We start from the raw sequence: 17,340 nt of genomic DNA, 5'->3' as shown, positions 1-17,340 counted from the left end.
AAAGATATAGGCACCCCTATGTTTGTTGCAGCATTATTGATAATAGCCAAATTATGGAAGCAGCCCAAATGTCCATCGACAGATGAATGGATAAAGAATATGCAGTGTATATACACAATGGAATATTATTCAGCCATAAAAAGGAAGGAAATCTTGCAATTTGCAAGAACATGGATGGATCTAGAGGGTATAATGCTAAGTGAAATAAGGCAGGCAGAGAAAAGACAAATATCACATTTCACTCACATGTGGAATTTTAAAAAGAAAACAAAGAAAAAGAGAAACCAAAAAACAAGCTCTTAACTACGGATCAAACTGAATGATTACCAGAGGGGAGGTGGGTGGGGGTTGGGTGGAATAGGTGATGGGAATTAAAGAGTACACTTATCATGATGAACACTGGGTGATATATGGAATTGTTGAATCATTTTAGTGTACCCTTGAAAATAATATAACACTTTACACTAATAATATTGGAATTTAAAAAAAAAGGCTTTCCAAATTCCTAAATATATATGTATTTTCTTTTTAGGTTTATTGTATTTTAAAGTTTTGGCACCTTTATTCAAATTACTAATAAAACAAAGTTGCACAAGTCTGAGTGTTACGGATCGAATGCTTATGTCCCCTTAAATTCATATATGGATCATATTTGGAGAGGAGGGTTTTGGGAAGTTTATGTCCCTCCCAAATTCATATGCCCAGTGTGATCGTATTTGGAGGAGGGTTTTGGGAAGTAGATTTAGATGAGGTCTGGAGGATGGAACTTTTATGGGGGATTCGTGCCCTTATCTGAAGAGGCACCAGAGAGTTTGCTTTCTCTCCCAGCGATGTTAGGGCACAATGAGAATGCAGCGTCTCCAAGCCAGGAAGAGCACCTTCACCAGAACCTGACCATGCTGGCACCTGAGCTCTGACTTTAGGCTCCAGAACTGTGAGAAAATAAATTTCTATTGTGTAGCCACCCAGTCTATGCTATTTTGTTATGACTGTTTGAACTGGCTAAGACACTGGGTAAAAGGAAAAAAAAAAGAAGCCTTGAAGAATGCCTTACGGAATAACTGTGTAAGAAAAGAAATCATGGCTTGAACTCATCTAATGTAAAGTACAATACAAACTTCACATTATCAGATTTGGTTTAAATAGTTTAACGAACCTCAATCTACTTGCCTATGCATGTTTATGTGCAAATATATGTATGTATGTACAGGAAAAATTTTGGAAGGACACACATTAAATTGTTAATAGCAATTATTTCTGGGGAGAAGGAGAATGACATAGGGCAGGGAGTGGGTGAAGGGAAAGAGACTCTTTACTCTGTGTATATCTAATGTCTTAGTTTTTAATAAGAAATCACTAACAATGTATTAATTGTGTAATTAAAATATTCCAAGTAAAAAAGAGAAATACTGTTAACGGAATGATTATCAAAGAAAGTTGTAGAATTCCCTGAACAAAAAAAACAATCACAGTTTTGAATTGGATGGTCTTTTCCTATTCATATGAAATAAAAAAGGAGATGAAATAAATGATATCACGTTGTAAGCAATTAAAGAATATAACCCCATAAGAAATTCTTGACCCAGTAATTCCTGACCAAGTATATGACAGGTAACTTAAATTTTCAAATATATATTTTATTATCAATATAAAAATTGATGCAAAAAGATTAGTGATTACCATAATCATCCCAAAGCTTTTTTTTCAAAAGATAAACAAAATTGACAAACTTTAGATTAACTCACAAAAAAAGAGAGAACTCAAAATGATAACTGAAAAAGAAGACATCACAACTGATACAGACACACAAACGACTATTATGAACAATTATACACCAACAAACTGGATAACCTAGAAGAAATGGATGAATTCCTAGAAATACAACCTACCAAGACAGAGCCATGAAGAAATGGATATCTGAACTAACTAACAGGAGTAAGGACACTGTATCAATAATCAAAATCCCTCAGACACAGAAAAGCCTAGATCAGATGATATTACTGATGAATTCTACCAGACATTTAAAGAATAATTAATGCTAATCTCTCAAACTTTTCCAAAAAATGAAGACAGGGCACTCCCAAACTCATTTTATAAGGCCAGCATTATGCTGATACCAAAACCAGATAAAGAACTACAAGATTACAGACCAATATCCCTGAGGAATATAGATACAAATTTCTCAAAACAAAATATTAGCAAACTGAATTCAATAGCACATTAAAAGAATCACACACAATCGAGTGGGATTTATCCCCAGGTTGCAAGGACGGTTCAATACACACAAATCAGTGAATGCCATGTACCACATCAACAGAATAGAAGATAAAAACCGTATCTTAATAGATGCAGAGAAAGCCTTTGACAAAATATAACATCCTTTTATGATAAAAATGCTCAACAAATTGGGTATAAAAGAAACACATCTCAACACAATAAAGGCCATTTATGACAAGCCCACTGCCAACATTATATTCAGTGGTGAAAGGCCGAAAGCTTTTCTTCTAAAATCAGAAACAAGATAAGGGTGCCCATTCTCACCACTCTTACTGCACAGAGTACTAGATCCTAGCCAAAGCAATCAGGCAAAAAAAGAAACGGCACCCAAAGAGGAAAGTAAGAAGTTTTGTCTGCCGAGGATATGATTTTATATACAGAAAATCCTAAAGATCCCATCAAAAACCTGTTAGAGCTAATCAATAAATTCAGTAAAGTTGCAGGATGCAAAATCAACAGAGTTGCATTTCTACACATTAACAACAAAACATCTGAAAAAGAAATAAAGAAAATAATCCCATTCACAATGGATCATCAAAAATAATAAAATACTTAGGAAAAAATTTAACCAAGAAAGTGAAATATCTGTACACTGAAAACTACAAGATTTTGATGAAAGAAACTGAAGAAGATGCAAATAGAGACCCCACGTTCATGGATCAGAAGAATTAATATTGTTAAAATGTCCCTACTTTCCAAAGTCCCTACTTTCCAAGGATTCAATGCAATCCCTATCAAAATTCCTATGCCATTTTTCACAGAAATAGGAAGAAAATCCTAAAATTTGTGTGGAACCACAAAGATCCCAAACAGCCAAATCAATCCCAAGAAGACCAAGGCTGGAGGCACCAAACGTCTTGGACTATACTACACACTATACTACACAGCCACAGTAATCACAACAGTACGATACCAGCAAAAAACAGACACGTCGTCCAATGGAACAGAAACAAAAGCCTAAAAATAAACCCTTACATATACAGTCAATGAACATTTGACATGGGAACAAGAATACTCAACAGAGAAAGGATGGTCTCTTCAATAAATGGTGCTGTGAAAACTGAGTAATTACATGAAGAGGAATGAAATTGGACCTCTCTCTTACAATACTCACAAAAATTAACTCAAAATAGGCTTAAGATTTAAACCTAAGACCTGAAACCATAAAACTCCTAAAAGAAAACAAAGGCAAAAAGCTCCCTGACATTGGTCTTGGCAACATTTTTTTGGGATGACACCAAAAGCACAAGCAACAAAAGCAAAAATAATTAAGTGGGACTGTATCAAACTGAAAACGTTTGCAAAACAGAAGAAACAGTAACAAAATGAAAAGGCAAAGCACAGAAAGGGAGAAAACATTTGCAAATCATACACCTGGTAAAGGGTTAATACCCAAAAATCTATAAATAACTCAGCACAAAAACCACCTGATTAAAAAAGTGGAGAGAGGAACTGAATATTTTTTCACAGAAGACCTGCAGACGGCCAAAATGCACATGAAAATATGCTCAACGTGACTAGTTATCAGAGAACTGCAGCTCTACTGAGACATAACCACACACTAGTTAGAGTGGCTATCCTCAAAAAGAGTTACCGAGTGTTAGCAAGGATGCGGAGAAAGGAAACCCCTGTGTGCTACTGGTGGAAATGGAAATTGATGCAGATACTATGAAAAACAATACAAAGGTCCCTCAAAAAATTAAAAATAGAACTGCCAGGATCCAGCAATCTCACTTCTAGATATATACCAAAGAAATGAAAACAAGATATCGGAAATATCTGTGCCCCAATGTTCGCTGCAGCACTATTCGTAATAGTCAATACACGGAAACAGTCTAAGTGTCTGTCAACAGATGAATGGATAAAGACGATGTAGTATATATATTCAATGGAATAATATTCAGCTATGAGAAAGACAGAAATCCTGCCCTTACAACTCAGATGAACCTTGAGGGCGTTATGCTAAGTGAAATAAATCAGAGAATGACATGGAATCTATGTGGAATCTTAAAAAAGCTAAATCATAGAGAGAGCAGAGTGGTAGTCACCAGGGGCTGTGGGGTACAGGAAAATGGTCAGATATTGGTCAAAGGGTACAAACTAACAAGTTCTGGGCATCTAATACACAGCACTGTGAATATGGTTAATAATCTTGTATCAAATACTTGGAAGTTGTTAAGGTGGGAGCTAATGCTATGATGGTAATCATTTTGCAATAGAGAAGAGCATCAAATCATCACACCATACACCTTAAACTTACACAATGTCATATGTCAATTACATCTCAAAGCGGGGGTGGGGGGGAGTCATCAGCCCAACCCTCTGTAGTAATTGGCCATATTTGGTTAAATCTTGACTCTTATATTAAATACGCTAAATCACCAAAATTTATCTTCAAAAGATCAGTAACACCAGGAGCTGTCTACTCTAATATTGCTCTATAAGGCTTCAGAGATGCTTGGAGAAGGGTACAGAGGAGACTTCAACTCTTAAGTTACTCCACTCTGCTTTGTCCACAACCACCACCACAGGAAAAGGGGTCTGGCTGAAGAATGACCTACTCCCTACTAAGAGAAGGATTTTCCTTCAATCAAAACAAACTAGCTCACATAAGACTTCTCTCAATGGGTTTGCAGCAGTCTGTCTTCAGAGTACTGGTCAGATCACAATTGTTAACAGTAAAATGGGATATATTTCCCCTAATAGGTTAAAATTATATAAAAATCAAAGCCCCAAAGCAAGCCTAGTCTATTGACAACCTCATTATTTTTATCATTACAAATGTTTACTGTTATTATCAATAATTTAATACAGTGCGAATACAGGAGAGAGCTCAGAGGAAGGAAAGTCCACCTTATTAGTTGAGATATGTATACTATGCATTTTAACTTCAATTTCTTGGCATCCAACTGAATGTTGCAGAAGAATTTACATCCTTTTTGGCATAAAATCTGAAGAATTTTTTTTAAATTTAATTTCTTTATTTAAGAGAGAAAGAAAGAGAGCATGAGTTGGGGGGGGTACAGAGGGAGAGGGAGAAGGGAGCCTGATGCGGGGCTCGATCCCAGGACCCTGGATCATGACCTGAGCCGAAGGCAGACGCTTAAGCGACTGAGCCTCCCAGGCATCCCTGAAGAATTTTTAAAACATCAAGTAATTGTTATTAAGTTCTTTGGCTGGCTGGGCCAAACTTCAACAAGCCCTACCCACTTTGCTAAAAGCCCCCTCTCCTTCCAGAAGCCTAGAGCCTAGCTGTGCTCTAGGCATAACTAATTACCTGAAGTTCCCCCCAATGCATCCTTCTGCATCTGTGCCAATGCAGCTGTTCTTCCTTTCGCCTGGATGACTCTTGGTAGCCTTTTGGTTTTCCCTAGCCACTCTCCTCCCCAGCTGGTCAAGACCCTCTATGCCTGGCGCACACCAGGCTCTCAGTAAACATCTGTGGAATGTGTGTAGTAATAAGTGAATGAGTGTGTCGAAATCATACCAGGAATGGGGCTAAGCAGACTTCAGGGGTCCACTTTTGACCTCTTTTTCCTTTCACAACATTCTCCTTAGACAGGTTTAGAGAGTTACCAGGATTATGTATATATGGAGATACCCATGGCAAGTAAAGAGTGCTGGGAAGGAGGAAGACAGAATAGAGACAATGACAGAGATCTGATAAAGTATTGTATTTTCAAGCAAAGGGCTACTGAGGCAGCAGTAATTCCAGAACTGTGAAGAGACCCATGACTCAGGGCAAACCAACTAGCAGAACTCTAAAATATGTTTGTTCTAGATTTTTAAGAGAGAAGTATCAATGTTTAAAAACTACAAATTTCAATAGCGTATTTTAGAAGTTTTCCGGAAGGCACCTGGGTGGCTCAGTCGGTTAAGCATCAGCCTTCGGCGCAGGTTGTGATCTCAGGGTCCTGGGATCAAGTCCCTCATCAGGCTCTCTGCTCAGCAGGGAGTCTGCTTCTCCCTCTCCCTCTGTGCTCTCTCTCAAATAAATAAATTTTTTTAAAAAAGCGTTCCAGAATGCTATCAGGTGTATATGCATTCAGTCACCTGCTCCGTCTCTACATTGTGGGTGGAGCGGCTGGCTCATCTCTTGGCTCCAGAATTCTCTGCAAACTGGTGGGGCAGCCCGCTTTGCACAAGAGCCTGAGCAGCACCTCGGAAGGCAACTCATCCTACAGAGGCTCACTGGGGGAGGGGTCAGACACTGACACGGTTGTCCTGGTAACAACTTTGGACTTTGGACATGAGAGCAGTCACATTAAGAGTAAAGCATTAAGTAAAGACTCTTCATGGTTCAGTCCCCTGGGTCCCCAGGGAGAAAGAATATGGTGATGAAAAAATAGGATGTACTTAGATCTACATAAGATATTGGGCTTGCAGGAGAGGAGTGCTCTGCCATCTCTCCCACGCAGAATAGAAAACGAGAGTCTTCTCTGTCGTTACCTGACGTAAACACCTCTGGTCTCTGCCCACCTGCACTGCTGGCGGCCAGCGTTCTCTAGATGCAGTGGCAGACGTGGGGGGGGGGTGGCGCTGGCCTTGCCCAACAAATGGGATCTGAGCAAGACAAGAGCAGTATCCCCAGAGAGGTCCTGAAATAAGACACCACAGTTATTCACAGACATGAATTACAGAGAACTCTTGAAAAACTGTTGGGCTATGGCTGTATGTCAAACGTAGAGGATACTATAGGAGATTCGAGAGGCGCTGGCAAAAAAAACTGGTGAGATGTAAAAAATACACAAACTACTGTGAGTTAGTGCTCAGAGCGTGTCTCTGGAGCACAGAGCAGACCCTGGTTAACAAAGACGGGAGATAAGTAGTTCTGATTTGTTAGGTCTCAAAGATACATTTGAAATACCTTAAAAATATATTCGCAATGCTTAAATGATTTGTGAATTAATTCAGCAGTCCCACATATATGTACCAAGTTTAAGGAAACTGAAATTTTACTAAACAAATATATATATTCTTAATAGTGATATAATATTAGTTTATTTCCAGTTACTTTGTAAATTATGGCCTTCTCTCCAAGAGGATGGAAATAAAATCCAAAACCGTATTTCTTTCATAACATTCTGGGCCCATTAAAAGATAGTAAATAACTGCCAATGTCTAGGGAATAAAATGAAACCTGCTGTACAGGAAAACAGAGTGTCAATTTCACAACTACAAAATAAAGTCATTCAGAGACGTAATACTGAATACGTAAGGAACCAAAAAAAGCTCAGAGTGATGCTAAGATTGCAACTTGAGATCCTCATAATGATTATTACAACTTCTGCTTCCACAGGAAGTAGTGAGTGAATACAAAACTCCTTGGAGATTTAATCCAAAGCCAGATAGTTGGATTCAGGACACCTTGGAACTGGACCAGTTTCTGAATTTGGGGACACGGGGAAGAATAAAGCTCTTTCACAATTAACAACGGCAATGAAAGGAGATTCTGTTTGTATGTGCCCTGGTTATCAAGTACTGACCAGAGGGGAAGCAGGTTGGCTATTCTGCATGTATGAGTGGTATCCTTTCGAATGAAAACAAAGGAAAGCTTTTAATGATTTCTTGGGAAAAAATGAGCCAGATTTTATTTCTAATTTTTAAGCAATAATTAGACCTATTTCTGTGTGTTCTATTTATTTCTATATATTCTAAAAATATCTGTAGTTTATGGTAGATTTATGTTGAAGTCAAAAGATGTGTTCTTTTATTGCAAATACTGAGCAAGAGACAGTATGTGAGTCATATGGACTGTTCTGTATCTTCCTTCTTTCAAGCTATAAACCCACCCCTTAATAAGGGGACGTACTGAACAATGTAGATTCTCTCCCTGATGAATGAAATCCTTCCCACACACTTTGCTGTTTAGCAGTGTATTATCATAAAGGGACAGCTGATCCACACTGCATTAAGTGAAGTCTTTTCTAAGAGATGAAGGAAAAGCATACTCTTCCCTTAGCATTTTAATCCAGATAATGGAAAATCCAATTGAGCATTGTTGGCAGGCTCTAAGAAAAAAATAAATCATTGAAAGGTAAAATGTAGCCTCAGCTGTTGATGGGGAGAGGGGGGGAAGGCCTTTATTGATGGCCACTTAACCTTTATTGATGGTTAGAAACTTTTACAAACTGATTGTATATATGTGAATCTCATGTTATTTTGAGCATCTTCTGGGATAGTGCCTTAATTCACCTGAAGTAATTCATCAACATTCAATCATCAACCCAACTTGGTCTCCCAAAACACTGAGCTAACGTGAAGACAGATAATTCTACGGGGAGGTGGGGGTGGATCAAGAGGCGACAAGTACTACCTATTGTACAGAGAAGAGGCAGAAGACAAAGTGATCACAATTATACACCACATGTGGCTCAGCCCGTTGCCTTTGCCAAGGTATTGTGTCAAAATAAAGAAGATAGAAGGGGCGCCTGGGTGGCACAGCAGTTAAGCGTCTGCCTTCGGCTCAGGGCGTGATCCCAGCGTTATGGGNAAGACAGATAATTCTACGGGGAGGTGGGGGTGGATCAAGAGGCGGCAAGTACTACCTATTGTACAGAGAAGAGGCAGAAGACAAAGTGATCACAATTACACACCACATGTGGCTCAGCCCGTTGCCTTTGCCAAGGTATTGTGTCAAAATAAAGAAGATATAAGGGGCGCCTGGGTGGCACCGCAGTTGGGCGTCTGCCTTCGGCTCAGGGCGTGATCCCGGCGTTATGGGATCGAGCCCCACATCAGGCTCCTCTGCTGTGAGCCTGCTTCTTCCTCTCCCACTCCCCCTGCTTGTGTTCCCTCTCTCGCTGGCTGTCTCTATCTCTGTCGAATGAATAAATAAAAAAATCTTTAAAAAATAATAAAGAAGATATGGAAATGTAAGTGTCTGACTTCCATTTTTTTTCTATTAGCATTGTGTCACAGTCTTTTNTGAATGAATAAATTAAAAAATCTTTAAAAAAAAAATTAAAGAAGATATGGAAATGTAAGTGTCTGACTTCCATTTTTTTTCTATTAGCATTGTGTCACAGTCTTTTCTCTGGGTTCTTCTTGAGCTATTGTTTGAACCCTGCCAAATGAGCACTATTATAAAACATTACTATTCTTTTTCTTACTGATAAAATCATTTCTATTCAGTGGAGAATAGAAAGCATTTAGTAATGTTTTCTCGTTTTCTTTAAAGTGCAAAATAGAAGCTTCAAGCTTCCCTCCCAGGCCCCATCCTCCGTTCAACCACACGGCCATCCCATTCTTGGCCCATTTAAAAATTTTGAAGCCACTATTGGAAATATAAAACACACAATGAAATAAATGATAATGTATTTTAGCTTCATATATGTCTGAAGTATGTAGAACTGATGCATAATTTGGAAGTAAACTGGGCAGGTAGGACTGAAATCAGGGAAACTGAAATCTGCAGCCTTCTAAATTAACAGGGTAACTTCTGCTTGCTAAGCTGGGTTACTTCAGTCAGTGCATTCATTCCACAATTTTTTAGTTCAACTGCATGCAGGCAAGCAAGGTCTTCTTTCAAATGCTTATCTTCAGTGTAACTTTTAATAGAGTAAAAGAAACATTTTAAAGTGAATAAATGCCTATTTGAAATGATTATAGATGTACTGTAAAAACTAGAATAGAGTTAGAGAAGCACAGCCATTTTAAGTCATATAAATAATTTAAGAGACTCAGGTTTTCTCCAAAAAGTGAGTGCATCGATCTATTCCTTTGACTTCCATAAAATAAACACACACAAAATACACTGTTAACTTCATGACCTTAGATTTAAAAAATATTTTCTTGGCTGAAGTCTTCACCTAGTTTTAGCTTTCCAGCACTCAAAGCTTATTTTTCTTGTTCAATATAGCTTTTTAGAACTATCAGTATAGAAATATTAACCACTACAGCTACGGTGTTTTCCCTCCCAACCCCTAAAAGGAAAGGATAAAGTCAATTAACACCACTGGACCATGACTCTGGGCAGGGGAAGGGGTGGGTGAGAAACAGTCCTGAGTTTCCTTCGAGAAGACACTCGATGCAGACATGCTTTCAGGAAGATAGAGCGGAAGTAGCAACCGAAGGGCTAGGAGAGCCTGGCTTCCACTTCCACTTCCCCTAGTGACCTCACCTGACTACCGCTTCCAACGCTTTTCTCAAATAACAACCAAAATTAGTCACCAGAGAAGTAGAGACTTACGGAAAGTTTCCTAGCCTGTGTGACAATAACTATGTTGCATTTAGACCTATTAGAAAAGTTAAAGATGTTGGGCTATGAAGTGTGTGTTTGTTATTTAAAAGGAGAAAGTCTAGCCAACTCATTTGCATAACTTTAAAACAGCCCTAGGACTGAAAATGTGAAAATGTAAGTGGCTTCAGTAGCCAGCGGCAAGCTAGGCGTAAAGGTCATATAATGCTGTGCTGGGCTGCCGACACAGTTGGACAGCATGTGGTAGGAAATCCTTAGTGATCCTTCTTGGCTGTAACAGGAGGAACAGGCCAACTCATATAGTAATCCTAGACTTGGGGGTGAAGAGTTACCCTGCAGATCTCTGGGACAGCCACCAAGAACCTGATTCTTAAACAGAGAGCCCCCTTTGTTTCACCAAACTAGGAACTGTGGGGAAATGGAAGCTGTTTATCTGTATTTTCTGCATGTCCATTGTCTTGTTCATGTAGCACTCTTAAGTCCAAGAGACTTAGGAAGGTAGCAGCTGGTAACAGAAGGAAAAAAGAACCTTACAGTGTTTCCTTCCGACTGCAAGGAAAACCTTACAACACCCATTTGCCCCCTCGTCTAGCTCTTCCCTCTGAAGGACTGAAGTAGTCTGATTTTCACCTAACTGTTCATTCTAGCTTACTATTCCTTCAGTCTCTAGAATTCTCTAATATAGGACTCACTTGAATGTATTCAGAGAAAGCTATCTTAACTCCATGAGAGCAAAATGGTTACTTCAGCTTAAATCTTTTAGAATAAAACATATTCCTGTCAAACCTGTGAGGATAGCTTGCGTGCACTTAGCAGAATGTCAGAATGCAAGATAAATACCGCTATAGTCATTAAAAATTCTCTTTAACAAAAATGAGCTTTCCCAATTCCATAGGAACTCTTAAAGGGAATTGCCCATACATTTAGCCATTTAGTAAACAAAATTGCTTCTCTATAAAGTCAGTAACTGTCATAATGCAGCAGAAAGCACTGGAACATGAATTAAGAAACCCAGGTTCTTGTCTAGACTCTGACCCGAATAAGTTTTGTCACCTGAACCTCATTTACATAACACAGGTAAAACCCCACCCTCCCTTCCTGTGATGACTGAATTAGCGGCTTTAGAGTGCCATCTACCTAGAAATAAAGATTTTATGACAAGTATTCAGGGAACACGGATATGCCTCAAGGTGTCCTACCACATTTTAGAATCAGTAAAATAAGTATACTTTTGTCCTATTTATCCAGGTGTAATTCCAACACAATCAGTAGATTAACATATGAAATCTGACCTTCAGCCACACTCTTAACTCCTACAAGAGAGCCTCTAGCTTTGTGTGTATCCATACTGTATGTACATGTATCCATGTATGTATAAAAACTGGAGAAGTAACAGGATTTACTGCCAGTTTATAAATTGTAGCCTGGTTTCTTCACATGAACTTTAACGAAGCTGTACGGAATATTAATATTATACTCAACAGAGTAACTATCCCTCTGAAAAGTAACTGTCTTTCCTTACATGGAGATTTAGTATCTTTTTTTTTTTTTTAAGATTTTATTTATTTGACAGAGAGAGAGACAGCGAGAGAGGGAACACAGTAGGGAGAGTGGGAGAGGGAGAAGTAGGCTTTCCGCTGAGCAGGGAGCCCGACACGGGGCTGGATCCCAGGACCCTGGGATCATGACCCGAGCCGAAGGCAGATGCTCAATGACTGAGCCACCCAGGTGCCCCAAGGAGATCTAGTATCTTTAGATAAAATAACATTTAAAAATATTTGAAAATTTTTACGTGATTACTTCACCATTTCTTAAACTTACACTTGTTTTGTGAAAAATAACTTTTAAAATGTTACAGTAATATTGCAGTTCCTTTCCCATCACAGAGCACTATAAAGCTGTAAGAATCAGCCTTGTATAGTCCAGACTTTTTCTGGTGAATAGAAACGTAGAAAGGAAAAATACAGAATGATGTTTTAAATCTCAGATGAATCAATGAGCAACTTACTGGCTCTCACGATATCAGAGAATCATAGACATCTAACTCAACTTTGCACCCAAACCCAGAAATAATCGCTTTCTACAGTAATTCTGATAGAAATTCACCCACCTAACTAGAAAATACCCCAGAGAAAGGCTTCTCACTACTTTGCAAGGTAGCACATTCTGTTTTTAAAATGTTTTCGGAAAACCCTTATTTTGACCTAAAAATCTTTCTCTATTCAACTGTTACCCATCAATCCTACTTCTTTCCTCTGAGATCATACACAGCTGGTGCTTTCTCTTTTACTTGAGAGCCCTTCAGACATGGACAGCAGGCACTTCACACCACTCCTCGCCTTTCCTAGCTAACCAGCCTCGGTGAGCCCAACTTCTCCCACCCTCCTTTCCTTCCTTCCCTCTCTGCCCCACTGCTTCTTCATCTGATCTTTCCTTCCTTCCTCCTTCCACAAGCATTAGTTAATGTGTTAGGTATTAGACACATGTCCACAGATAGGACATGAGCTCTAGACCTTCACACTCTTCGGCATTCTCCTTTGGATTTATTCTAGTTTGTCAGCACTTTTTTTTTTTTTTAAGTGAGCCCTCAGAAGTGAACATCTTCAGAATGTGGCAGAACTATTACCTCTCTTACTCTGAAAACCGCATTTCTATCAATATAACCATTTCCTTTTGCTTGCGCCTAGAAAAAAAAACTTTCCCTCTGATACCATTCCTCCAAATGGACCTAATTTGGACTTTTTTTGGAGGGGTGGGGAGAATCTACAGACACATGGATTTCTCTTCTCTTACATCCCCCAAATGAAGACCATAAAGTTTCTTTATAACAGTGTATAAATTGCTTTAGTTGTAGGATGTCTTTTCCCTCTTTGAGGATTTGGTTTTGCTTTAGATTCGGATGTAGTGTTTTAACTCCATGACAGATTAAAATAGGTCCTGTCATGGCCTCCCTGACAAGCTACTGATTGACTGAACTACTTATTGACTCTTCAGACTTATCATCAGCTAGAAGCAGAATGGGCTGATCGGTGACTGGATAACTTCAGCCCAAAGCATCTCCCTCAGAAGAGTAAATTGCCTCCAATAGTAATAAGGGTCACAGGTTTTTTTTCTTTTCCTTTCTTTTGTACTTATTAATTGGTTGACGAAGAAAAGAATTAATTGACACCGCCAACTCACAGGGCTGCTGTGGGGATGAGTGACAACAGGAAAGGCTCTTAGAAACTGGGACGCAGTAAGAATTCAACTTAGTCGCTACTGTTGTCAGTATATGGCTCTTTGCTCCCTTTTTGCCCACGGGAAAATATCCTTATTCCTTTAATTGACACTGAGAATGGCAAACATGCCCTTGGACAGTAAGACCTTTCGTTCTCTAAAACAGCATGGATGCTCAAGTCTGACCCTCTAAGCAGCAATGCCCCAGGTTGATTCAGTCAGCCAAGAGGAAAGGACTAGGGTTTAAGAAAACAGAAGGCCCTCCAGCCTTGTGGCTCATCTGTGTGCATGTGCGACACTTAACAGACCCCTGACCCGAGACTATAACGCAGATGCCAAATCCAAACTGATTTCTAACTTGGGAAAAAACGTAAAGGTGAAAAATGTAGAGAATAAAAAGATAAATATATCACGTATGTTGAAACTGTGTCATATTTGTTTCTAATCTTTTCAAATCTATTCAATAAATATTTATCGAATGAACCTACTAGGTGCTGGGAACTAAGGAATAAAGTATAACTGATGAAGTCATCACTCCCTTTGCAAATCTCCCTAACCTCTTGTTCCTCACTCCTCCCTCAGATATATCTATTATAATAAATTAGATGTCAGGCCTTCTTGTCTGCATTTCTATACATTTACAGATATTCACAAGCAAAAACAGTACTGTTTTATACATTCTAAAGATATAAATTGTATATACTTATCTTTTTGTAGCTTAATCTATTTGTGATGATACATGTGGATCTAGTTTACTCACTGGAACTGTGTCATATTCCATCATGTGAATATTCTGTGTGGTTATTTATCCATTTCCTTATGATGGAATTATAGGTCGCTTCCAGTTTTTCTATTACAAACAATGCTGCTTTATACAAATTTCCTTGTTTTCATAACTGAGACTTTCTCTGAAAATAAAACTAATTGTGGAATTGCTATGTTGTTTGGGGAATACAGGTTTAATTTTCATAAAAACTACTATATTGCTCTTATGAACTTATGGGACTTGCTACTGCCCATCTTTTAAATTTTTGCCAAGTTCAGGGTTGTGACATGGTTTTAATTTGCATTTCCTTATTACTCCTGCAGTGGGGTGTGTCTTGAAAAGTTTACTGTCTGTGCAGGTTTCCTCTTCAGTGAGCTGCCATTTAATCACTCTTATGTATGTTTCTAATGAATAGCTTGTCTTCAGTTTATTGATTTATAAAAGTCATTTGTATATATAACAATCTATACTGTTAATATAGATTGTAAATACCTTCTCCTAGTCTGTTGATTTTTAAAAAAAGATTTTATTTATTTATTTAGCAAGCACGAGTCGGGGGGAGGGCAGAGGGAGAATCTCAAGCAGACTCTGTGCTGAGCACGGAGCCCCAAGCGGGGCTTGATCTCACTACCCTGAGATCATGACCCAAGCTGAAATCAAGAGTCGGGCACTTAACCGACTGAGCCACCCAGGTGCCCCTGTTGCTTGATTTTTTAAAGTCTCTGCCTATGTATGGTCTTCTATTGTCTCAGTTTTAAACTCTGATATGGTCAAACCTGTCACTTCTTATGGTGTTTTTGCAAGTTGTGCTAAAAATACCATCAGTATCAGGAAAGCCAATTGGTATAATGAAACAAGTGACAGGGTCAGAGACAAGAAACACAGGTATAAAAAGGGTTTGAATCCCCAGTCCACCACTTACTAGTTGTAGGACTCTGGATTAAACAATCTGAGCCTCAGTTTCCTCAAACAAGAAAGAGCGACTTCACACAGCTGTCCATTTATCCAACAAGTATTCTCTGAGTGTCTATTACGTGCAGGCACAATCCTGGTGCTGAAATTACAGTGGTAAACAAGACATACAAAGTTTGTGCCTTTACAGAGCTTATACTGCAGTGTGGGGGGATGGGGGAGGGTGGCAAATAATACAAAGAGAACACAAAACGCAACTAACTAACGTCAACTGAGAGGGTGCTGTGAAAATGTTCTGCAAATTGAAAAGTGTTACACAAGCATAGGACGTTGTGATTATCACCACTGGGGACGCTGCCGGAAGTTCCCCTGAAGTGGCTCACAAATTGCAGCTGCAATTAGTCTATTTTAGTTGAAAATGAACTGATAGGGAGTCAAGCCATAAAGACGGAAGAAGTCTACCAGATAGGAAAGAATTTCATGCTGGAGGGCGTCGCAGACTTTGAATCAGAAACCCAGAGACTTCATGCTGTTTGGTCCAAAGCAGTCCTCCAGCCTTGCTGGGACCAGTCCTCGATGCAACAGCCTCTTACGAGCCAGGCTGGTCTCTTCGCTGCCCTCAACACGGCTGATGCGTCTTCCACTTTTCCCACCGAATCTTAGTCTCTTCTAACGATGTCTTCTCCTAGGTCACGCAAAGGGAGTCCTAGATTGTCCTTACTTCGTTTTTACCCGTACATTTAAGTTTGTAATCAATTTTCACTACTTCTGAACTGACAGGAAAAAAGGAGGAAAACAAACCATGTACATGTATGCGTTAACTCTCCTCATTATTTCAAAAACAATATACAAATCCAGTAATCTCCTCGATTTAGGGTTTTAGTAAAGAAATAGTGACGATCCAGTGGGAAAGGCAGAGAGTGGAAGATACGTTTTCTTATAGGGTAAATTTTTAAGGGTTAAGGGTTAAGGCATTAGATTAAGCGCTATTAAGAAGCTCAAGACACAGGCAATTTGATGTAGGCAGTTGGGCAAACAGCTAAGGTTTAATCTGATTATGGGGAGCTCTCGGGATTTTCTAAAATTGTGATCCAAAGCCATGAAACAATTTTCAAAATACACTGTTTCCTAACATGAGTGCATCTATAAGTGAGAGTTATTCAGCAGGAAAAACGGTTTTGCAACTAGCATGGAGCTTGGTTTTTCATTTTTTGCTAATTAACAGAACTTGTGCAGGCTGGAAAAAAGGGAAATATCAGACAATGAAATCTTTATTACTTTTTCAGTCTCCCCAGAAAAAGTCCTGAATGTTAAACTAAAATCCATAGTCATGGGAACATGAAGATTTTAAAAATGTAAGTAAATGTAGATTAATCAAGTTAAACAAAAACAACAAAAAATATCTCTTCCAAACGGAGAAAAAAAAGTTAGGTTTGTAAAGATGAACAGGATGACATTTCTGCGGTAACAGCCACGAATTCTGAGTGTTCACTCTCAGCTAGCTTCTCCATTACGAGGAACTTATACACAGGTTACCTTACACGACCCGATCTTCACCGTGTGTTACTATACACATCTTATAGAGGAGATAATGGAGCTGAGAACTGAACCCAGGAGTATGTGGTTCAAGAAATCACTTTTTCAAATGTTGGCAACATGAAGATAAGGGAGTACTGACCATATATAGTAACCTCCTTACCCAGGCTCTCTCAGCACAGATATTACGGAAACCAGGTTAATCTTCCTAAATGACACTTTCATCATTTGACTCTCCATTTCAAAAACTTGGTTTACAAAATCAAGAAGGAAGTTCTTGGCCTCAGATTCAAGACTCTTCAAAAATCTGCCTTGACCCATTCCATACTCCTGTTGGTTCACAACCTGCACAATTCAAAACACATTTACTGAGCACGTAAATGTAAGCTAGGCTCTGCAAGGACAGATGGCCTCGTCCATAAGGTGCTCTCAG

General features: G+C 38.9%; 1 protein-coding gene across 1 annotated transcript in view; it reads right to left on the bottom strand.

Moving 5' to 3' along the window:
• Window positions 1-17,340, bottom strand: part of ELOVL2 (ELOVL fatty acid elongase 2) — a 91,489-nt gene that overhangs the window by 35,263 nt on the left and 38,886 nt on the right. Inside the window, exon 3 of the mRNA XM_019796060.2 lies at window positions 6,727-6,880. Within this exon, the coding sequence (XP_019651619.2) occupies window positions 6,727-6,880 (154 nt within the window). The remainder of the gene's footprint in view (window positions 1-6,726; window positions 6,881-17,340) is intronic.

This window comes from Ailuropoda melanoleuca, chromosome 5 (genome assembly GCF_002007445.2).
Source record: "Ailuropoda melanoleuca isolate Jingjing chromosome 5, ASM200744v2, whole genome shotgun sequence".
Taxonomy (NCBI): domain Eukaryota; kingdom Metazoa; phylum Chordata; class Mammalia; order Carnivora; family Ursidae; genus Ailuropoda; species Ailuropoda melanoleuca.
Note: the sequence above shows the minus strand (reverse complement) of the source record. Positions and strands in the feature narration are given on the sequence as shown.